The sequence below is a fragment of the Brachycentrus maculatus genome, unplaced genomic scaffold (assembly GCF_059751285.1).
Source record: "Brachycentrus maculatus isolate JH-2025_06_01 unplaced genomic scaffold, ASM5975128v1 h1tg000114l, whole genome shotgun sequence".
NCBI lineage: Eukaryota > Metazoa > Arthropoda > Insecta > Trichoptera > Brachycentridae > Brachycentrus > Brachycentrus maculatus.
In genome coordinates this window covers 302,161-328,596 of record NW_028280867.1, presented here as the reverse complement: position 1 = coordinate 328,596, position 26,436 = coordinate 302,161, and the positions used below count along the sequence as shown (strand labels likewise).

The following is a 26,436-nucleotide window of genomic DNA, read 5'->3' as shown; positions in this document are numbered from 1 at the left end:
CATAGGCTGGTTTAAGTGATCATTAATCTGGTTTAATGTTACACACGTGTAACATTCACCAATTCTACCCATTATTGACAACCACACTACTCAAATTCTTGGAAGTTCTATAGAATTGGTGAATGTTACACGTGTGTAAAGTGATCACTTAAACCAGCCTATGACGGTCGTAAGCCCCGTAAATGCCCAGACTTCCATATTCCTCTTCATCTTTGATGAGATATCAAAAAATAATATGAAAATAACACCTGTAATTGGAGATAATCCAGATTTTGTGAACAAGTATTTGGACACACTCAAAATGTTTAAAATTGTTCTTTTAAATAAATGTATACAATTTATGTATTTTTTTAGTAATTCAGGAATTCTAGCTTGTAAAATTGTTACATTTTGGTGTGATTTAATGATTTCATATTGGTTTAACACAGGAATGGTCACGTTTTGTCGCAACTTTCATTAAAATTTTGATAGAATACTGTAAACAGAACAGATTTGCATTTAAAGGATTTTTGTGCAATATCGGAAGTGTAACTTTTTGGGGAGGACCTCCAAAAATGCATGGTTCATTTTCAGTAAATTAAAAAACCTTTAAAAGATCGACTATTTTCCCATCGATGTGTCCTTGGCACAGAATCTTTATAATTTGGTACTTAAACTGCCAAAATGTTGATCGAGCTGACCTCAATAAAACATTATTAAACCTGTATTGAGTTGATTTTTTTTCTTCGATATGTGTATTTTTGCAATCCTCATATTTGAGTAGGCGAAAGGGTCTTTATTTACTCTAGTACTATTACCTGCCTTTGTCAGGATATTGGATTATTGGCTAATAAATTAACATGAAAAATCGCAAGACTATCGATAACATTCTTATTGAAATCTGTAGGGAACCAAGGGAGATATGAAGGTAAAACTTTATGTATTTAATAAAACGAAAAACGTGCGTTCGCATATCGCTCACTCCTATCAAGAACGTCATAAATCAAAAAACTTGATTTTTCAGGAGAACGTTTTTAAAGTTTAAAAATATAACACAATGTATTAAAAATAAATATCAAGCCACTTATTGAACTTTAAACTGTGCAACAGATCTTTTTATGTAAAACCTGAAGGTTTTTTCTACATTTGAAAAATATTTAATGTATTTAAAAAATAATCAAACAATACCTTTTCTTTAAAATGCAAAAACAACATTTTCTACCCTGTAGCAAGTGAATATTAAAATATGCCTCTTTTGCTGGGATATAGTATATTTTCTGGGCATTCCAAAAACATGAACAACTGAAAATTGCCGATTTTTGATTTATGACGTTCTTGAAAGGAGTGAGCGATATGTCATCAAATTTCTATCATCGAACGTTTTATGACGTCATATTGTCTATGGTTTATAGAGCTGTAATAGTAGTAGCATGGATTTTTTGTTTACCACTTGTGTTATACAAATATGAGGGTAGGGTGTTGGGAGGGTGGACCATAGACATTAACAAATAATGCCGCCAATAATTTAGCAATGACACCAACATTAAAATAACTCCATCGTTTCTGTGACGTCATTAATTACCAACTTACGAAAATAACGTTATTTCGAAGGCGAATTTTCCAAAAAAAAATGATGAATGAAAATATTGATTATATCGGCTGTTATAAACACTTCACGAGTCTAATACAATCCTTTATAGGTTGAGTATGTTAAATTAGATATTCCTCCCGTCTGACAAAAATCCATTGGATAATTTTGTAAATCCCTACATGAAGTGCAAGCAGCATCATTTGCATACATACGAGAGGCTTGCGACACGCTTTCATAACGAAATGCGTCGGTAATACGATGCCTCCTTGTATATAACAAGAATGTACCATACAAACGTGTTATCGTTCAAGAAATTAAGTACCTATGCGTTTTCAACGACCAGTTTTCCTTTTCAAGGTTGAAGTACTAGCCAAGCGAGGGTATTTACAGGGCTGATGACCTGCGATAGGCTGGGCAAGTGATCACTTTATACACGTGCAACATTCAGCGTCTATTTTATCAATTTATTCAATAATCTAATAACAATTTAATAAAAAATGTATTGTTTTAAAATTCTTCGCCTTTGCTTTCCATTTTTCCTTTATTTTCAAACTCCACCCCTATTTTCAAAAATATTTAGTTTAAAAAAAAACTGTTTTTGAAAACCTGAAAAATATTCAATATATTTAAAAAAAATAATTAAACAATACATTTTCTTCAAAATGCAAAAACAACACTTTCTGCCCTGTAGCGGGTAAATATTAAGTTTAAAATATGCCGCTTTTGCTGGGATATAGTACATTTTCTGGGCATTCCGAAAACATGCCCAACTGAAAATATACGATTTCATGACGTTTTTTAAAGGAGTTAGCGATATGTTAGATGTTAATTTCCTAAGTTTGTTTCGATTTAAAATTTCGCTTAAATTATTTATTGAAAAAAAAACAGATTTAGTTCCTTTTTCTTCTAGACGTTTCACTCATGTAGTACATATTTGCTATTTTTTTCCTTTTCAATCTTTATCATTTTTATTTTTAATTTCAATTTAATTTAATTTATTTGTCCGCCTCCATAGTGTAGTGGTTGGCGCGCTAGGCTTCCATGCTGGAGGTCCCGGGTTCGATTCCCAAGAGGGTCAAAATAAATATTAGTGATTTTTCAGTGTAATATTTATTTAATATGACCCTGGACTGGTCCCTGAAGCGGAAGGCTGATCACCTTTCCTTCGTGTATTTAACGATCAAGATAACACCGCTTCTATACGATGCAGTGCCCTATGCACCATTGGGGTGCGGATATGGGTTAGAATATTTGTTTTCTGTTAGTCAAGTATTTGTAGTTTATATTATTCTATACGCTTTTATTCTAATTTTCCTTCTTATAATATGTATTGTATTCTTGCCAGTGTCCTTTACTATGACCTAAAATATAATGTATACCCACACACAGGCCATGCCTTTGTGGGATCTTTTTTTGTATTTGTATTTATATTATGTTGCAAAATGCAAAAGAATTTTAAACAAAGAAGAAAAATGTATTTACAACATTTTGAGTGTGTCCAAATACTTGTTCACAAAATTTGGATTATCTCCAAAGTGTGTGATCATTATCCAGAATCTGGACCTCACATACTAATATAAGAGTTTCTACTTAGTAAAAAACTTCTTTACATCTCACCAATAGATGTCTCTAGTGAAGTTCTAGTGAATCAAGTACAAAGTTTCTAAATTGGTTCATATATATTGAACTTCCAAGAATTTGAGTAGTATGGTTGTCAATAATGGGTAGAATTGGTGAATGTTACACATTTGTAAAGTGGTCACTTAAACTAGCCTATGGCGGTCGTCAGCCCCGTAAATGCCCAGACTTCCATATTCTTCTTCAGCTTTGATGAGATATCAAAAATTAAAATAATTTTTGTTTTTTCACAGGTGTTCTGAAACTGGAATCTTCATAACTCGCTTCGAGTTCGAGAAAAATCTTCGTTATAAATTTCGACAGCGTATGGTCAAAAAACGCTGCATAAAGAGAGTAAGTCTCTGCACCATTAAATGAAACCAGACTCTATCAAAATGAGCAGAAACTCTTTTATGCCCAGACCTCCATATTCTTCTTCATCTTTGATGAGATGTCAAAAAATAATAAGAAAAATGTAGACTGATCACTGGCTTTACAGAACGCTATCACTCATTGATGACGTCTCTAAAATGTATCAATCATAACTCAACGAATCGGATCATTCGGCACATTCCGAGTCATTTCGCTGTCGGCGGTAGTTGTCGCATCGTTCGTCTATCAGTCGGTTATCAGTGGCAGTCTACTTGCGTCACTTGTCGCGAGCTGTTGTCGAAACATTGACGAACACACCGCCGCAAGCATGACCTGAGAATTTTCGTTCGCCGGCATAACTAAGATCTAGTTTTCGCGTGACAATACGACGGACATGTGGACAATACTAAATTACATTAGATTATTTCATAAATTGTATCGTTTTTAACCACGTTTTTGTGATAATTTGAAATATCGGACATGTTTTGATTGTGTAATATTATCTCGAGAAAAGGTTAACAAGAGATAGACTTTATATATATCGTAAATATATTCGGAAATCAAAGTTAACATATTTTTTATGGTAAGTTTATTTAGACATATTATTGTATAATTTATATTTGTAGCACTAAATTTGTGATTTTCCATTTTATAATTAAAATGTAACTTTGTTTTAAAATAATGTTTTAATACAACTTAATTATAATGTCTACCGGTTTAAAATCACTATAAAATATTTATAGTGATTTTTAAACAAAGTTATATTTTAATTAAAAATATGTCTTTATTGAATTTTTATTTTCATTCATAATGTAACAAAATTCTTTACCAGCAGTTTTTTAAAATATTTTTTTATTCATTTATTACTCTTTATAAAATAGAACATATCGCTCACTCCTTTCAAGAACGTCATAAATAAAAAATCGACAATTTTGAGCTGTGCATGTTTTCGGAATGCCCAGAAAATGTACTATATCCCAGGAAAAGAGTCATATTTTTAACTTTATATTTACTCGCTACAGGGCAGAAAATTAAATTTTTGCATTTTGAAGAAAAGGTATTGTTTAATTATTATTTTAAATATACAAAATATTTTTCAAATGGAGGAAAACCTATAAAGGTTTAACTTAAAAGATCTGTTGCACAGTAAAAAGTTCAATAAGTGGCTTGATATTTACTTTTAGTACATTGTGTTATATTTTTAAACTTTAAAAACGTTCTCCTGAAAAATCAAGTTTTTTGATTTATGACATTCTTGAAAGGAGTGAGCGATATGTGAATATATATTTATTATTTAATATAAAAAATTACATACATTTTATGGTACGCATTTTATGGTTACATAAATTATTTTATCAAGTGTTTTTTTTTCACGAGTAATGTAACAATTTCATAAACGGTGTTTTTTTTTTTAAATATATTATATTTATTTATTACTCTTTATAAAATATAACATATCGCCCACTCCTTTCAAGAACGTCATAAATCAGAAAACTTGATTTTTCAGGAGAACGTTTTTAAAGTTTAAGAATATAATACAATGTATTAAAAATAAATATCAAGCCACTTATTGAACTTTTTACTGTGCAACAGATCTTTTTAAGGTTAAACCTGAATGTTTTTTCTTCATTTGAAAAATGTCAAGTATATTTAAAAAAATAATTAAACAATACCTTTTCTTCAAAATGCAAAAACAATACTTTCTGCCCTGTAGCGTGTAAATATTAAGTTAAAAATATGCCTCTTTTGCTGGGATATAGTACATTTTCTGGGCATTCCGAAAACACGCACAACTGAAAATTGACGATTTTTGATTTATGACGTTCTTGAAAGGAGTGAGCGATATGTGAATATATATTTATTATTTAATATAAAAAATTACATACATTTTATGGTACGCATTTTATGGTTACATAAATTATTTTATCATGTGTTTTTATTTTCATGAATAATGTAACAATTTCACAAACGGTGTTTTTTTTTTAAATATATTTGTATTTATTTATTACTCTTTATAAAATATAACATAAGTATGTAAATATTTATTTATTTTTGAGTATAAAAAATTACATAAAAATTATGGAAAGTTCATTTACATAAATTATTATATCAAGTGTTTTTTTTTCATGAATAATGTAACAATTTATTTACCGGTGTTTTTTTTTTAAATATATTTTTATTTATTTATTACTCGTTATAACGTATGTAAATATGTATTTATTTAAATTAATTCTTGAATACACATGAATGTATTTATTTATATGTATTTTGCCCCTTTACGCATTGTCTGTGTTGAGCTGAAATGCTTATACGAGTAGGTATGCTAAAGTTATATACATATATATATATATATATATATATATATATATATATATATATATATATATATATATATATATATATATATATTTATATATATATATATATATATATATATATATATATATATATATATATATATATATATATATATATATATATATATATATATATATATATATATATATATATATATATATATATATATATATATATATATATATATATATATATTATATATATATATATATATATATATATATATATATATATATATATATTTATATATATATATATATATATATATATATATATATATATATATATATATATATATATATATATATATATATATATATATATATATATATATATATATATATATATATATATATATATATATATATATATATATATATATATATATATATATATATATATATATATATATATATATATATATATATATATATATATATATATATATATATATATATATGTATATATATATATATATAGATATATATATATATATATATATATATATATATATATATATATATATATATATATATATATTTATATATATATATATATATATATATATATATATATATATATATATATATATATATATATATATATATATATATATATATATATATATATATATATATATATATATATATATATATATATATATATATATATATATATATATATATATATATATATATATATATATATATAAATATATATTGGGTTGATGCAAAAGTTTTGACCGTTTTTTACATATATATATTTTTTTAAAATTTTCTTGTGTATTATTTATTTAATAAATTATATAATTTCCATCAGTTCTTATAACCTTCTTCCATCTTTCTATCAACTTATTAATACCAGTAGTATAAAATTCCGCGGATTTTAATGCGAAAAATGAAGTAAGGGATGTTTTTACCTGCTCTATTGAATAATTTTTTCATCATTAAATTTTTTTCGCAGTGATCGGAATAAATAAAAATCAGAAAAAACAAGATCTGGAAAATACAGTGGATACTCATCCCAATTTAACTCATTTAGCTTGTGTTGGGTCATCATAGCCACATGTGGTCGCGCGTTGTCGTGATGAAACACTGCCCCTTTTCTGTTTACCAATTCTGGTCTATCCTTTTGAAGGACCATGTTCAATTTGGATAATTGCTGACAATATCGTTCTGCTGTACTTGTTTGATCGTGTTCCAAGAGTTCAAAATACACAATACCCTTTTTATTCCACCAAACACAAAGTATAACTTTTTTTTATAGATTTCGGCCTTCGAAGTTGTTAATGGGGCTTGTCCAGGTATTGTCCAATGTCTTTTTCTTGTCACGTTGTTGTACACGACCCATTTCTCATCTCCCGTCACCAAACGATGCAAAAAAGGTTCATGTTTTTGTCTCGCACTCAAAGCAACGCGCGTTGAAACACGATCTAATAAATTGGCAGCCGACAATTGATGAGGTATCCAAACGTCGTACCGCGAAACCATTTTCATACGCTTCAAATGTCTTAATGCGATTGTTTGGTTGACTCCCATCATTGACACAATCTCCCTGATGGTTAGACGTGGATTGGTGTCAATTATGACTTTTAATTCATCGTCATCAGACTTCAATGGCCGCCCGGTACGTGGATTATCAATGAGTGAAAAATCTCCAGATCGGAATTTTGCAAACCATCTTCGTACCTGTCGAACTTTGATGACATCTGCTCCATACACTTCACAAATGTTTTTGGTTGCCACACTCGCGGTATTGTCTTTACGGAATTCATAAAGTAAACAATACGTAAATGCACTTTATCGAACGACATTTTGAAAAAATACAAGGGGTTATTACTGTACTCTGGCCAGGCCAAAACTGAATAGAAAGTAGAGGGAAAGCATCCTTTATACAATGGAATCATAAAAAAAGAAGATTCTATTCATAATTTATGAAAAATTTTTTTTTTACCTGGGATCATAAAAAACGGTCATTACTTTTGCATCAACCCAATATATATATATATTTATATATTTATATATATATATATATATATATATATATATATATATATATATATATATATATATATATATATATATATATATATATATATATATATATATATATATATATATATATATATATATATATATATATATATATAAATATAATAAATATATATATAAATATAAATATACATACATATATATATATATATATATATATATATATATATATATATATATATATATATATATAAGTTTATAAAACTAAACTAACTATCACGTCGCTTCCCCGCAGGGGTAGTCAAAGAAAATAGAATGCCACACTGATCGCTTTTATTAAAACATTCAAGCATCTCCTCATACATACCCTCCGATTATTTCTACTACTAATCTAACTGCTTTCAAGTATTTGACATACCTGATCATGTCAAGTTTACCTCGGTCTTCCTCTGCTCTTTTTTCCGATCACGTTCGCCTCTTAAATTTGTTGAACTATCTTTTCTTCACTCCTTCGTTCCATGTGTCTTGTTACACGTCGCGAGGAAAGAATAGCAAAATAAATTCACGAGGCGAATGTAGTTTTTAATAGAAGTAGAGGAAGAATAAGGAAAACTTGGCATGATCACTTATTTTATATTTGAGTCACTTACTTTCCAAATCCGCCAGATCCATGTAAGTCGATTTTACAAAAAATGCAAAATTCTCCGGCAACATTTATGTTTAAAACATATCTCTATCTTTATCATAAAATATTATGAAACAGATATTTTTTTGGAAAATTTTTCAGTTAATAAAAAAAATACACGAAACACAAACCGACAATGACGTCATTTTAATTTTTGACCTATCCCCGCTCTCTGATTGGCCGATATGGGTCAGAAGGCAAGTTCCATAAATATACGGCGGAATTGAAAAACAACACTGTTTTTAAGTATTTTCCAGCAGGGTTTTCAATTATATAAATATTTCAAACAATAACACCCACAATTAGCATTCCGACTGAGTATTTATTTTAAAATCTTATAAAATTGGATCTGGCGGATTTCGAAAGTATAATAAATAATAAAAATAAAACCCTTATCCGCACCCCAATGGTGCATAGGGCACTGCGTCATATAAACGCAGTGTTATCTCGATCGTTAACACATGAAGGAAAGGGGATCAGCCCTCCGCTTCAGGTACCAGTTCAGGGTAATAATATTGAATAAATATTACAGTGAAAAAATCACTTATATTTATTTTTCCCCCCTTGGGAATCGAACCCGGGACCTCCAGAACGGTAGGCGAGCGTGCTGACCATTACACTACGGAGGCGGACAGAAAAAAGTAGACGAAAAGTTTCGAAAGTAGACGACACATTCATAGTATGGATTTTTGCAAAGACAGTTGGTTATAGCGTTCTAATCTCTCTGCCTATCCCTGCGGAAGCGGCGTGATGGTTAGTTAGTTTAGTGTTTAGGAATTCCAAATAATACATCGTAAAATAAAGTATTTCAAACAAGATAAGATTCACAAATTAGCACAGTGTGAAATTTCTAGGTAAAACTTAGTATTTATTTATTTCTTTAAACTTCATGTACAGAAAAGAAGTACATTGGCAGGCTCATTGCTTAAAATCAATATCTTCCAACCGACCAAAAACAGACTAGTGATATTGGTCAAAACGTTTGATACCATATATAGCTGTTTGCAATCAGAGGGTAGATAGTACTTGAAAATAAACATAAATTACAAAAGACGATAGTAAGAAGGGCAAAGGAAAAAGGGAGTTTAGGGAAGGAGGTAGAGGAAGGAAGTTAGGAAGGAGGTAGAGGGAGGTAGGAGGTAGAGGGAGGTAGTAGGTAGAGGGAGGTAGGGAGGTAGGAGGGTAGTTAGTTAGTTAGAGGGAGGAGGTTTGATGGACAGTTAGGATGCTAATGATAGAAAGTAATGTCTCAGACGTTTCTTAAAAGTTATTAGAGAAGGTACATTTTATGCATACATATATATCGCTCACTCCTTTCAAGAACGTCATATTTATCAAAAATCGTCAATTTTCAGTTTTGCATGTTTTTGGAATGCCCAGAAAATGTACTATATCCCAGCAAAAGCGGTATATTTTAAACTTAATATTTGTCCGCTACTGGGCAGAAAGTGTCGTTTGTGCATTTTGAAGAAAAGGTATTGTTTAATTATTTTTTTAAATATATAATACTTAATATTTTTCAAATGGAGAAAAAACATTCAGGTTTTACCTAAAAAGATCTGTTGCACAGTAAAAAGTTCAATTAGTGGATTGATATTTATTTTTAATACATTTTATTATATTTTTAAACTTTAAAAACGATCTCCTGAAAAATCAAGTTTTTTGATTTATGACGTTGTTGAAAGAAGTGAGCGAAATAGCTGTTTGCAATCAGAGGGTAGATAGTACTTGAAAATAAACATAAATTACAAAAGACGATATTAAGAAGGGCTAAGGAAGAAGGGAGTTTAGGGAAAGAGGTAGAGGAAGGAGGTTTAATGGACAGTTAGGATTCTAATGATAGAAAGTAATGTTTCAGACGTCTCAAATTTTTATCCATTGTTCCTATCTCTGTATTCTATCAGTTATACAAATCAATGCCCTCATTTCTGAAGTTCTTAGCAGAGATTTGACTCTCGCTGTGTCCGCTCTGGTCTATATCCCGTATGTGATAATTGGTCTTACACACGTCTTGTATGTTTTTACTCTTCTCTCTGCCCTTCGGGCAAGGTTTCCGGTTTGTCTATAATCGTCTGTCGGTAGGTCATACGTTTAAGCATTGGACTATCGGCATTTATGCCTCAGCATCCCGCCAACGTCACTTTTGGTAGCAGAGCATGACCCGGATGGTGCAGTGTTCATGTGTGCGTGTGTATATCGCTCGCTCCTTTCAACAACGTCATATATCAAATATCGCCAATTTTCAGTTGTACATGTTTACGTTATTTATAGACAAAAATATCGAAATTTTTTAGTACACAACCATGATACACGATTTACACACAACACACAAGGTTTGATGGTCCCAAGAATTATTTTTTGACATCTTATAAAAGATGAAGAAGAATATGGAAGTCTTACCAATAGATGTCTCTAGTGAAGTCCTAGTGATTCAAGAACAAGGTTTCAAAATTGGTTCATATATATAGAACTTCCAAGAATTTGAGTCATAATTTGGTTGTCATTAATGGTTAGAATTGGTGAATGTTACACGTTTGTAAAGTGATCACTTAAACCAGCCTATGACGGTCGTCAGCCCCGTAAATGCCCAGACTTCCATATTCTTCTTCATCTTTAATGAGATGTCAAAAAATAATATGAAAATAACTCCTGATAATCCAGGTTTTGTGAACAAGTATTTGGAAAATGTTGTCCCAAGAATTAACAATAAATATGGGAGTCGAACACTGCAATATATCGTTCCGAACATTTTTAATTTGTTGCCGACGGATGTTAGAGGTTAAAAATGTATTTAACCTAATATACACACAAAAAACAGAGAGATTTTTTTTTTAAATATGATTTTTTTTACAATTTTCATAGAATTAACCCTTGGTCAATTACCCATTCCTTTATTTTGCCTTTGTTCCATATTTCATTTTGACCTCTAACATCCGTCGGCAAAAATAAAAATTAAAAATGTTCAGAAAAACAAAAGAAAAAAAAAATGTTCAAAAAACTTGATTTTTCATGAGATCGTTATCAAAGTTTAAAAATATAATAAAATGTATTAAAAATCAATATCTAGCCACTTATTGAACTTTTTACTGTGCAACAGATCTTTTTAGGTAAAACCTGCATGTTTTTTCTCCATTTGATAATATTTAGTACATTTAAAAAAATAACTAAACAATACCTTTTCTTCAAAATGTAAAAACATCACTTTCTGCCCTGTAGCGGGTAAATATTAAGTTTTAAATATGCCGCTTTTGCTGGGATATAGTACGTTTTCTGGGCATTCCGAAAAGACGCACAACTGAGATGCACACTGTGTGCGTGTGTGTGTGTGTGTGTGTGTGTGTGTGTATCTGTGTGTGTGTGTGTGTGTGTGTGTGTGTGTGCGTGTGTGTTTATGCGTGTGTGTACGTATTAGCTCTGGGAGCTAATTGTTTCGTGCGTAGTTCTAATGTTGACAAGGTATTATTAAAACTGGAAATAATTAATTAAGAAGGAATAATTAATGACTGTCTTTATAAATCGTCTTCATCTCATTATAAAGCGATTCTCAATGCACAGTCGCACAGTCGCACAGTCGCACAGCTGGTAAAAGAGTGACCATGATTTCGAATGATGACCGGGAACATAAACAAAACACACATCGCTCACTCCTTTCAAGAATGTCATAAATCAAAAATCGCCAATTTTCAGTTATGCATGTTTTCAGAATGCCCAGAAAATGTACTATATCCCAGCAAAAGAGGCATATTTTTAACTGAATATTTACCCGCTACAGGGCAGAAAGTGTTGTTTTTGCATTTCGAAGAAAATGTATTGTTTAATTATTTTGTTAAATATACTAAATATTTTTCGAATGGAGAAAAGGCCTAGTTAAAAGGTTTTTCCTAATAAGATATGTTGCACAGTAAAAAGTTCAGTAAGTGGCTTGATATTTATTTTCAATACATTATATTATATTTTTAAACTTTAAAAACGTTCTCCTGAAAAATCAAGTATTTTGATTTACGACGTTCTTGAAAGGAGTGAGCGACATAACATAAAGCTTACTTTTCCGTCTACGGAAATATGTATTATTGAAGTATTTTTTTTGAGAAAAGAAATATTTGTGTTTTTATTATTCACACATAATAATAATAATAATAAAACCCTTATCCGCACCCCAATGGTGCATAGGGCACTGCGTCATATAAACGCAGTGTTATCTTGATCGTTTACACATGAAGGAAAGGTAATTAGCCCTCCACTTCAGGTACCAGTCCAGGGTAATATTGAATAAATATGACAGTGAAAAAATCACTTATATTTATTTTACCCCCCTTGGGAATCGAACCCGGCACCTCCAGAACGGTAGCCGAGCGTGCTGACCATTACACTACGTAGGCGGACAAATGAGATTATTCACACAAATGTTCAAATTTCATACTATTTCTGTGAGTCTAAGCGGCTCATTATTAGAGGTATCAAATTGTGGTAGAGTGAGAACATTACATTTTGGTTTTCATAATTTCAACCAAGCTCGCGGAACACGGGCTAAGAACCACTGGTCTAGAATCTAGATGGTCTGTGATCACACAAATATACATGCGTATTTCACTGTCGTAGCAGGAAAAAAGTAAAGCACCTACCTCTTTCGTATTTCATATAAAAACAAATAATAAAAAAAACGACGGTTTTAAAACAAATACTTAGGATCAAAGTCCATTAATCTATTTATTATTTGTTATATTGTATTTTATTAAATGTATATACAGTAGAATCTCTCATAACGAGTAATTCGCATGTCGAGCAAAAAAAAACTAAAAGGGGGGTCCTTTAACGAACGTTTATTTCGCATAGCGAGTTACAGAGAAATGCAAGTCTCTGTTTTACGACATTCACTTGTGAGCCAGGACTATCGCGCTGGGTTAAAACAAAAAATGTTTCCCATAACGAGTAAGATTCTGGAACGAATTATGTACTGTACTTTCCACTGTACTTTCAACCTGTCTTTTATCTATGTATTGAAATGTTCTAATTCCATATTTATTTACAACATTTTCTGTGTGTCCAAATACTTGTTCACAAAATCTGGATTATCTCCAATTACAGGAGTTATTTTCATATTATTTTTTGACATCTCATCAATGATGAAGAAGAATATGGAAGTCTGGGCATTTACGGGGCTGACGACCGTCATAGGCTGGTTTAAGTGATCACTTTACACACGTGTAACATTCACCAATTCTACCCATTATTGACAACCACACTACTCAAATTCTTGGTTTATATTAAGTTCTGTATATATGAACCAATTTAGAAACCTTGTTCTTAAATCACTAGAACTTCACTAGAGACATCTATTGGTGAGATGTAAAGAAGCTTTATATTTATTTATCCATATTTATTTTTTGACTCTTGGAGCCATCAGCCCTTTTTAGATAAAATGAAGTTCTACCCATAAATGTCAGTCTCTATCAGAACCTAAATTCAGGTTTGCTTAACGAGTAAGATTCTGGAACGCATTATGCTTGTAATGAGAGGTTCCACTGTACTCTCAACCTGTATTTTATCTTTGTATTGAAATGTTCTACTTACATATTTATTTGTTTACTCTTGGAACCATCAACACTTTGTAGATAAATGCAGTTCTACTAATAAATGTCAGTCTCTATCAGAACCTAAATTCTGGTTCGCTTAACGAGTAAGATTCTGGAACGCATTATGCTTGTAATGAGAGGTTCGACTGTACTCCCAACCTGTATTTTATCTTTGTATTGAAATGTCATACTTTCATATTTATTTGTTCGCTGTTGGAAACATCAACCCTCTGTCGTGGGTGAAGATAAAATGCATTTCTACCAATAAATGTCAGTGTCAATCAGAACCTAAATTCTGATTCGCTTAACGAGTAAGATTCTGGAACTTTTTTTTAAATTTAATTTTATTTATTTACGTCATACATACGTACATTTTTTTTACTAAATGTATTACGACTCTTTAGGCATGGCCTGTGTTTAGCCGAAATAGTTATATGTAAGTACATTTTTTTATTTTTTATTATTATTTGTTTTTATTTTATTATTAGATTAAATACATTACATATAATAATAAAATAATAAAACCCTTATCCGCACCCCAATGGTGCATAGGGCACTGTTTCATATGAACGCAGTGTTATCTTGATCGTTTACACATGAAGGGAAGGTGATCAGCCCTCCGCTTCAGGTACCAGTCCAGGGTTATATTGAATAAATATGACAGTGAAAAAATCACTTATTTTTATTTGACCCCCCTGGGAATCGAACCCGGGACCTCCAGAACGGTAGCCGAGCGTGCTGACTATTACACTACGGAGGCGGACGAAATTACATACAATAACAATTTACAGTATAAAGGTTTTACAATAAAATAATTACATCTGGACTTTAATTAATTCACTTTCTACCTTGTCCCTTCCAACGAGAAGCAACCATCGACGGACACTGTTCTTAGAGACTGGAATTCTCAATGGTTACGGGCAGCAAATTACATTTCTTTGGCGCGATATATTACGCTCGTTATGAGAGGTTCTACTGTATATTTAATAGTTCTCGCATGGTCACCGCACACAGTGTCAATGTTATAGGATGACCGTGATACTTGTTTCGACAGACTCAAGCACGCACTATACGCAAACTCGCTCGCGAATGATCCGGTCAGGAGGACCCGTTCTTATTACACCGATCCCATTTTAAGTGAATCTCGTTCGCCAACGCTTACCTGTTCTCTGATCTACCGATTTACCGCATAAACAGATATTTTCTACTGACTATATATTATATTTTAGTCATTGTTCAAATAAAGTGTCATTCCATCGGCATTAATGGCATTTAAAACATGGTATTTTATAATATGTTTATTTTAATAAACATATCGCTCACTCCTTTCAAGAACGTCATAAATCAAAAAACATGATTTTTCAGGAGAACGTTTTTAAAGTTTAAAAATACAATACAATGTATTAAAAATAAATATCAAGCCACTTATTAAACTTCTTACTGTGCAATAGATCTTTTCAGGTAAAGCCTGAAGGTTTTTTCTCCATTTGAAAAATATATATGTAGTATATTTAAAAAAACAATTAAACAATACCTTTTCTTCAAAATGCAAAAACAACACTTTCTGCCTTATAGCGGGTAAATATTAAGTTAAAAATATGCCGCTTTTGCTGGGATATAGTACATTTTCTGGGCATTCCGAATACACGCACAACTGAAAATTGTCGATTTTTGATTTATGGCGTTCTTGAAAGGAGTGAGCGATATATAGATTAAGCCAGGGGTTCCCAAAGTGTACGCCGAAGAAAGTAAAGAGGGGCGCCGTGAGTCGATCCTCTATCATTATCCGAAACCACAAATATTCTCTTTTTTGTTGTTCTCTGTTTCGATTCTGAATTCTTATAAATATAATAAAACTCAATTTCATATGTTACAATAATAATAAAACCCTTATCCGCACCCCAATGGTGCATAGGGCACTGCGTCATATAAACGCAGTGTTATCATACACCGTGATAATCACACATCGTGATATTCATCCATTCTACCCATAATTGAAAACCACACTACTCAAATCCATGGAACGTCTTAATACATATATTGTTCAAGCTCGAAACGAAGTGCTTGAATACACTAGAATTTCACTAGAGACATCCATGGTGAGTGAAATAAGCTTTTTTATTATGAGATGTCAAAAAATAATATGACTTTTAACGACATGGCGATTTAAATTTAAAAATAAAAACTCATAAGTACACATTTAAACGATATTTTTGAAAATCCCTTCTAGGGGTTTCAAAAACTTGAAGTATAGTTCGGCTGTCCAAATTTAAAACACAGTAAGGGACATTTTTTTGTACTAGTTTTTTTTTGCATTTATGGACTAAGTAGACTCTACTTAGTCCAAAAATGCAAAAAAAACTACTACAAAAAATTGTCCCTTAATGTGTTTTTAAATTGAATGGTGAATGTTGCCCCGTAAATATTCAGACTTCCAAATTCTTCTTCACTGTGTTTTAAATTTGGACAGCCGAGTTGTCAGTCAAGGGTTGAATGGTGAATGTTGCCCCGTAAATATTCAGACTTCCATATTCTTCTTCATCTTTGTTGAGATCTCAATATCACCTTGATATAATTGACTGTACTGTGTACCACTGAAGACGACCGTTTACACATGTCTTGTTTTAAAATAATAAATTTACAAAACATTTGTGCAAACAAAGACGTTTTAAATTACAATTTTATGTCATACACATTATTTGTTATTGGATTCGTATGTTGAAATATACAAAGGCATATTAAGTAGGAATTTTTCAACAGTCGAATATACATACACTTACAGGAATGTGTATTTAATGATGCATTTTTATCCGTTGTTGCGCGGTAGGATGGATTATCCTGAAATTATCCGGAGCATCGGTCTGTATGTTCCCGATAGTTACCTAAGACAGCGTCGGCATAGATTGTTTCATATTCCTAAACACAGGACCAACCTGCCGATGGTTATGCCTGTAGGAAGAGATATCTCAACATAGATGAAAAAGCTTTTTTTTTTTATAAATATATATATATATGTATATATATATAAACATATATATATTTATACATATATATTTATACATATATATATACCTTTATGTACATATATAAAAGCTTCTTCATCTCATCAATAGATGTCTCTAGTGAACATTCTAGTGATTCAAGTACAATGTTTCGAAATTGAATCGTAAATAAAGAACTTCAATGAATTTGAATTCGAGTAGTGTGGTTGTTAATCGTGGATAGAATTGGTGAATGTTACACGTGTGAAAAGTGATTACTTAAACAAACCTGTGACGTTCGTCACCCCCTTAAATGCCCAGACTTCCATATTCTCCTTCAGCTTTGATGAGATGTCAAAAATTAAAATAATTTTTGTTTTTTCACAGGTGTTCTGAAACTGGAATCTTCATAACTCGCTTCGAGTTCGAGAAAAATTTTCCCTTTAAATTTCGACAGCGTATGGTCAAAAAACGCTGCAAAAAAGAGTAAGTCTCTGTACCATTAAATGAAACCAGACTCTATCAAAATGGCAATCAGCGACAAGAGGAATTTGTCAAACCGTGAGCTGATCCTAAAGGACCTGTTGGCGAAGGATGAAAAGGACATAAACGAGGAAGCAAATGGACTATTGAACAATATAACGATGGGTGATTTGCCAGCAAAAGTGATCCCAGGAGAAAGGATATTGATAAGAGAGGATACCATTGTCGGTGGCTGTACCACATGTTCTGGAGGCAAGCTGGTCGGGTACTCCAAGATCAAATTTGGACCCAAGCTGTGCTGGAATCATAGGAGGACCAAAAAGCAGTCTGCGTGTTGTAAGTACTTACTTTTTTAAACTCTTTTGGCTACCACTAATGTGTAAAGGCATCTAGCCGTAACTCAAGTTTGGCTTAACACAGCTTAAAGCATTTTTATAACTAACCTCCATCACAACATTTTGAGTGTGTCTGCAATACTTGTTCACAGATCTGGATTATCTCCAATTACAGGAGTTATTTTTCATATTAAAGACATTTTTGACATCACATCAAAGATCTTTGATGAGATGTCAAAAAAAATGAAAAATACTCCTATAATTGGAGATAATCCAGATTTGTGAACAAGTATTGCAGACACACTCAAAATTTTGTAAATAAATTATCTGGTCAAATTAGGAGCTAAAATGAAAAAAATAAAAATGATGTTTCCTGGCGTTTCTCATGTGTGTGATTATAATCCAGGATTCGGACCTCACATACTAATAAAAGAGTTTCTGCTCAATAAAAAGCTTCTTTTCATCTCACCAATAGATGTCTCTAGTGTAGTTCTAGTGATTCGAGAACAACGTTTCAAAATTGGTTTATGTATATATGAACTTCCAAGAATTTGAGTAGTGTGGTTGTCAATAATGGGTAGAATTGGTGAATATTACACATGTGTAAAGTGATCACATAAACCAGCCTATGACGGTCGTCAGCTCCGTAAATGCCCAGACTTTCATATTCTTCTTCATCTTTGATGAGATGTTAAAAAATTATATAAAGAATTTCTTTATTGAAAATCAATTTTAATCAAGAACATATTGACCATTTTTACCTGTGACCTTTTACCATTTTTATTTCTTTGCTAAGTATGCCCTGGAGAAAATGGGTCGGGTAGAGCCGAGGATAATAGTACTCTCTCACGAAGAGAGTACTATTATCCTCGGCTCTATTCTTCATCTTTAATGAGATGTCGAAAAATTATATGTAACTGTAAATAACTCCTGTAATTGGAGATAATCCAGATTTTGTAAACAAGTATTTGAACACACTCAAAATATTGTGAAATTAAAGGATTTTTGTAAATAATAAAAACCGAAATATTTCCTTTTTAATTAAAAAAAAATAATAAAAGAAAAAAAAATATATATATATATATTTATATATATATATATATATATATATATATATATATATATATATATATATATATATATATATATATATATATATATATATATATATATATATATATACAGGAGAAAGTGACCAACTACCAAAACGTAAAATGTTCAGGAGGGCCATTTAAGTCACTTTTGCTTGGCAACAAAATAAACACCAATGCAGTTAGTCATTTTTAACTACTGTTTTAACTTTGCACATACTTATGTATATGAGATATTTTTATTTGTGTATTAAACGTGTGTCACGCCTACAATCGTTGCCCTGTCGCATTAAGAGGTCAATTCTCTAGATTGGCAACACTTATTCCATTTTTCTTCCAATCATTCAATCTCTTAAGAGGGCAGCACCTAGCTAACTCAAAAGCAAAGATTTTGTGCCATTTTTAGGGGATATTCGCACAGATAGAACTCATTCGCTGGCCAACCGCCAAAGAGGTAACACGTCTTTCCACGCCGATTTATTTTAGAAATGTGTATTGTATATTTTTTTTATTTTTTACAGTATGTATAGAAAAAATATGTATACATGTTTTTTTTTAACTGCTTACCTTTTAATAACTCTTTCCTTTTCAAAATCACATATTTATTCCGAAGAAAAACTTATTTTTTCAATACAAAAAGGTGTTTTAAAAAAATAAACCATTTCGTATTTTTTTTAAAACCTTCTCCGCACTACAATGGTGCATAGGGCACTGCATCATATAAACGCAGTGTTATTTTGATCGTTAGTACATGAAGGAAAGGTAATCAGGCGTCCGCTTCAGGTACCAGTCCAGGGTAATATTAAATAAATATTAGACTGAAAAAATCACTTATATTTATTTTCCCCCTACTCTGGGAGTCGAACCCGGAACCTCCAGAACGGTATCCAAGCTTGCTGACCATTACACTACATCAAATGTTGTTACATAAGCTGGGATTAAGGAAAATCAAGTTGCTATTTAACGAATACTAGGCTTTAAGTATGTACTATTCGCATATATTTTCTATATTAAAAGCATTGTTAACTTTGTGGTATGGTAATATAACACTATCCTTATCATTCATCCTTCACTTTGTGTAATACCACTTCAAAAATTCTTCTTCTTCTTCTTATTTTTCTAAATCCTATGGATCTGTTTATGCCTCCGCTTGTAGCTCTTGGGATGTTGAATCCCAGCCGTCTTTCCACCTTTTCGGAGGTCTGCCTGGGGGTCTGCGTCCTTCAGGGATTCCTTGAAGGGCGATACGTGGAGGTCTGTCATCTGACATTCTGTTCACATGATCATTCCAGTATCGCCTTCGTTGTCGTCCCCACCTCACGATATCCTCCGTCTTACACATGCTCCGGATGTCGGTATTTCTTACTCGGTCTCGCAATGTGTTTCCGGTTATGGATCGGACAGTCTTCATCTCGGAGGTTCCAAGTCGAGATTTTGATCTGGAAGTATCTGCTCTTGCCTCAATCCCATAAGTGGCTATTGGTCGAACACATGTTTTCCATATGCAATATTTTTTAATCAGAATCTAAAGATATATCTATTAGGAAGATCAAGAACTAAATAAACTATAAATTAAGCAAGAACACTCTTGTTAAGGATATGGTAGAAGAATCCCTTATAGGAATACCTCCTCAGGCACATGTTCCATAACACAAGCTATTGTTCAGCATAGCAGTAGCTCTTCCTACAGGCATAACCATCGGCAGGTTGGTCCTGTGTATAGGAATGTGAAACAATCTATGCCGACGTTGACTTAGGTAACTATCGGGAACATACAGACCAATGTTCCGGATAATTTCAGGATTATCGATCATACCGCGCAACAATGGATAAAAATGCCTCATCAAATACACATTCCTTCTAGTCTCTAAACTATTGTAGCCAAGCATACCCTGGAGAAACTCGGTTAATTTAATTCATTGGTTAAAAAATTATACCGTGGAGCAGTAATCTACATATCGAATACCTAATTTGAAGGCGGACGAAGTCAATTCATTTGCAATTTTAAAAAAAAAATTAAAAATCGCCAAAATGACATAATTTCGTTCATTGTTGACTCGTCTGACAATTTTTTGGTCGTTAATGATACAAAAAGCAACGTACAATGTAGACCAGCGATGGCGAACCTATGGTACGCGTGCCATAGGTGGCTCGAGAGACGATTTTTCAAAGTACACGAATGAGGGGAAAAAATAAAAGGGATTATACAATAAATTCAAAAAAGCTTTATAAATAGTAAAAAGAAATCGAAAAAATTAAATAGCTATTTGTATTTTGTTCGTCACTAGTTTCGCAAATGACGGAAACGAACGATATGACGACATTCATGTATGTAAAGGTCCGGTGGCAGAATTAGGATTTTATTATTATTATTTTTTTTTTTACATATTACATACATAAGTCATATTTACAATATTCCCGATGAGTAATTTCTATTTCTCATTTTGGGACATGGGATTAAGGTTAACAAGACTGGAACACAAATAATAAAGTTACAAAAAAAAATAAATAACCAAAACTAATACATGGCAAAATATAAAAACAATAAACAGGTATAATAAATAGGCATAAGAAGCATATTTAAAAGAAATAAATGAGAAGGACATAAGGTAAGAAGCATATTTTCAATTTTGTTTAGAAGATAATGTTTTAGTATTGATCAGTCTTGATAAAGAAGCGGTTAGCTTCGAAACCGGTACACATTATAATTAAGTTACAATAAAATGTTTATACTCATTTTAAAAGTTACATTTTAATTATAAAATGGAAAATCACAATGTTAGTGCTTCAAATATAAATTATAAATTTATTTTTCGTTAAAATTTTAAATCCTTATTTGTTTATTTTATTTATTTATTTAAACTTCATGTACAGAAAATAAAAAGTACATTGGCGGGCATATTGCTAAAAAGCAATATCTTCCAACCGACCAAAGACGGACTAGTGATATTGATCAAAACGTTTGATACCATATATAGCCGTTTGCAAAGGGTAGATAGTAGGTACTTTAACATTTAAAAAACATAAATTACAAATTGACAATATGTAATTTTTGTTTTTTTTTAAATAAAAAAAAACAAAAATTACATATTAATATACCAATTACCAGTTACCAATTAACAAAAGACGATAATAAGGAGGGCAAGGGAAGAAGGGAGTTTAGGGAAGGAGGTAGAGGGAGGAGGTTTGATGGACAGTTAGGATTCTAATGACAGATAGTAATGTCTCAGACGTTTTTAAAAGTTAATACATATTATTGTCTGATGTAATAGATTTTATCAAAAAACTAAAAAACATAAAGATGAAAATGAAAAAAAAATATAACAAAAAAGTATTCTAGGATTCTAATGACTTATTCTGACACCCTTTATATTCTATAAAAAGCTACCAGCTATGAACCCAATATAAAAAAAGTGTCATCTAGCATCCTACAAACAAAAATCTAATTTTTATTTGTTTTAGATTAAATCTATTTTAAATTTATTAGTTTTTTTTGCCATTTAAGTATATAATTATTTTTGTAGTGTAATGGTCAGAGTAGCTGTAGTGTAATGTCCGCCTCCGTAGTGTAATGGTCAGCGCTCTCGGCTACCGTTCTGGAGGTCCCGGATTCGATTCCCAGAGGTGGGTCTAATAAATATAAGTGATTTTTTCACTCATAATTGTTTATTTTAATATTTATTTAATATTACCCTGGACTGGTACCTGAAGCGGAGGGCTGATCACCTTTCCTTCGTGTGTTAACGATCAAGATAACACTGCGTTTATATGATGCAGTGCCCTATGCACCATTGAAAAAAAATCCTTGTATGAATAGTTAATGCTTAGTTTATATTAAAAATCTGAAATAACAAACGTTTGATTTGTTTTTATTTCCATGGCACGCGACAAATTATTACATTGAAAATATTTTTTTTGGCGCTCAGGCTCAAAAAAGTTCGCTATCTCTGATGAAAAGAGCTTTACGTTACTATTCAACTAGTTCTAATAATGCTATTGCGTTTTTTTTATGGACAGGTACATACTAAATAAACAGGTACAACCCAGTACCTATTTTTCTAGTATGTACCTTGTTTTTTTTAAAGGAATAACCCGCAAAGCTTATATTTTAGGGGTTTGTGTGCAGGTAGGATAGTTAGGAAAGGGAAGTTATATGTGAAAATACATTACAAACACCCAGACCAATTGAAAATAAATATTTCTTGAATTCATTTTGCAATTAAATCGAACCCGCGACGCAAGTTTCGCAGTTGAGCGTCTACCTAACTACGCTAAGGCGCCTGTCCTATACATATATATATCTTCCTCCTGGCTCTATGCCAACTTATCGTCTTTGCAGACTGTTGGGATCAGCTCTCCTCGTCCACAAGTCCTAGGTCCTTCTATCATGTACAACGTCACCTAGGCCATGCCTTCGAATCGCGTTATCTCTCTGCAGCATCCATGAATTATATGGTCTTCCTCTAGATGTCTTACGAGGAAGGTCCACGGCGATTGCCTGGTTCACAATATGATCAGGTTCTCTGCGTCCTATGTGCCCATACCATCTCAATACCTTTCCTCTGCCTTTACTATTGATGCCTGTTACAGCCAGGCATCCACGAATGTGTGAACTTTGAGATGCTGAAACGATTTCACAATAGCAAAATGCAATACCAAACAATTCCAACAGAACTTCAAGTACTTGGGAACCAAATAGTTGAATAATTTTCCTACAGATATGAAAAAAATAGAAGATATAAAATTTAAATAAATAAAATATGTTTTTTGAAGAGAAAACCACACACACACACAAAATAATACAAAGAAAAAAATGTTGTAAATCATTCATAAGTATGAACTATAAGCAATGAGTCAGTCCCTCTCCAAGCACAGGAGCTTAGTCTCTTTTTATAGAGGAAAAACGTAACTAGTATTAAGATAAGTTAAAAGTATAGTAGGAATGTTTAGTAAATGAAATAAATTGCAATATTTTTTGGAGGTATATTAAATTATATATACGCATACTGATAAAGATAAGGGAAAAGAACGGATCATCTGAGATCACTTGTTGCAAAAGCCCTTTTAAGGTTCATTTCTTTGGGTGAGTGGAAAGTAATATACTACTAATAGCAAAACCCCATTGGAAGATCGTTCGATTTGACTCGTAGTAAAAGCCCCTTTTTGGTTTACTCTGTTGGGTGAACGGATCGTCTGAGATTACTTGTACCGATGGCCTTTTTTAAGTTCCTTTCTTTGGATGAGTGGAAAATCTGATACAACTTTATACAACTGATAGCAAAAGCCCATTTGAAGATCATTTCGCTGGGTGAACTTATCGTCCGATATGTCCTTTTTAGGTTTATTCCGTTGAGTGAACTGATTATCTGAAATGATTTGACCAAAAGTCCTTGAGAAGGGTTCAGTTGGGTGAACTTATCGCCTGAGATGAATGTATCAAAGGTCCTTTTGAGGTTTATTCCGTTTCGTTAGGTGAACTGATTATCTGAGATGACTTGGATCAAAAGTCTTTTTGAGTGATATTCATATGGGTGAACTTATCGCCCGAGATAACTTGTAAAAGTCCCTTTTGAAGTTTATTCTATTGGGTGTAATGACTTATAGCAAAAACCCTTTCGAGAAACATTCTGTTGAGTTATGCATCGTCATCGTGATTTGTTGTGCGAGATAATTTGTAACAATAGCCCTTTTGAGGATTATTCCGTTAGATGAACTAATTATCCGAGATAACTTGTAACAAAGGCCTTTTTGAGGGTCATTTAGTTGGGTGGACTTATCGTCTGAGTTGACTTGAAGCTAAAGGCCTTTTGAGGGTAAGGACCCTGAACTGAACGCAGTTGGGTGAACTTATCGCCGGAGATGAACGTACCAAAAGTCCTTTTGAGGGTCATTCTGTTTGGTGAACTGATCGTTCGAGATGAATGTACCAAAAGTTTTTTGTGGTTCTTGTTCAACGATGATACTCGCCCACAATATTCCACGTACTGGCAGTAATTTTAAATTCAACATTTTGAGTGTGTCCAAACACTCCCATATTTATTATTTTATTAAAATTAAACACTTGAATAATCCACTTAATCGAGTTTTATTTTATTTACGACTAGTTTCGAAAACAATTGTCGTTTTCGAAACTAGTCGTAAATAAAAAATAAACTCGATTAAGTGGATTATTCAAGTGTCTAATTTTAATAAAATAATCATTTCATTCCACAAAGTTAATGCCGAATCAATAAATACCCGAATTAATTATTGGGACTATCAAACCTTCGTTGTATGTATGTAAATCGTGTATCATGGTTGTGTACTAAAAGATTTCGATATTTTTGTCGAAACAATAAATAAAATACATGGTTTCGTTTGTATAAACATCCAGTCCAGTCGAGGGTTAATGCATTAGATTTTTTCAACTCTTGTTTTTTATTTCAGTATAATTCACGCTGTTTAAGGAAAAATAAACAAATTAAATTATTATAAATGTGGTTCACAAAACATTATCACGTAGTCGCTGCAAAGTTTAAAGGTACAGCGTTATCTAAAGCAGCTTAAAATGTGCAAAAACTCGTCCAAGGATATCAAGAACAAATCGCTCACTCCTTTCAAGAACGTCATAAACCAAAAAACTTGACTTCAGGAGAACGTTTTTAAAGTTTGAAAATACAATACAATGTATTAAAAATAAATATCAAGCCACTTATTAAACTTTTTACTGTGCAACAGATCTTTTTAGGCAAAACCTGAAGGTTTTTTCTCCATTTGAAAAATATTTAGGTTTTAAAAAAATAATAATTAAACAATACCTTTTCTTCAAAATGCAAAAATGACACTTTCTGCCCTGTAGCGAGTAAATATTAAGTTTAAAATATGCCTCTTTTGCTGGGATATAGTACATTTTCAGGGCATTCCGAAAACATGCACAACTGAAAATTGACGATTTTTGATTTATGTCGTTCTTGAAAGGAGTGAGCGAAATAACATGCCCCAAGTTACGTAAGTTAGCTTGTAACTCGAAACCCATTTTCTTTGAGTTTTTATTTTATTATTTTGATATGGGAATGGATAAATATCACGATGTGTGATTATTGGCAAATAAATTTATATGAAAAATCACAAGACAATCGATAGCATTCTTATTGAAATATGTAGAAAAATAAGAATATATGAAGGTTAAAACATTTGTTAATTTTATTAAACAAAAAACGTGCGTTCGCATACGTCATCAAATTTCCCTCATCGAACGTTTTATGACGTCATATGGTTTATTGTCTATGGTTTATAGAGCTGTAATAGTAGTAGTGTGGATTGTTTGTTTACCACTACACCACCATTTGTGTTAAACAAATATGAGGGGAGGGGGGTGGGAGGGTGGACTATAGACATCAA

At 31.8% G+C, this 26,436-nt stretch overlaps 1 protein-coding gene across 2 annotated transcripts in view; it reads left to right on the top strand.

Annotated features, from left to right (window-relative positions):
* The first annotated feature begins 3,755 nt into the window (after window positions 1-3,755).
* LOC148309983 (scavenger receptor class B member 1-like) overlaps window positions 3,756-26,436 on the top strand; it is a 53,643-nt gene continuing 30,962 nt past the window's right edge. The window contains exons 1-2 of one of the 2 annotated variants that reach the window (XR_015837455.1): window positions 3,756-4,142; window positions 17,535-17,966. Coding sequence is in view for 1 of the 2 variants with exons in the window: in XM_088259204.1 (XP_088115330.1) it covers window positions 17,654-17,966 (313 nt within the window). In the remaining variant the exon portion in view is untranslated. The remainder of the gene's footprint in view (window positions 4,143-17,534; window positions 17,967-26,436) is intronic. The other variant, XM_088259204.1, reaches the window with a different exon arrangement.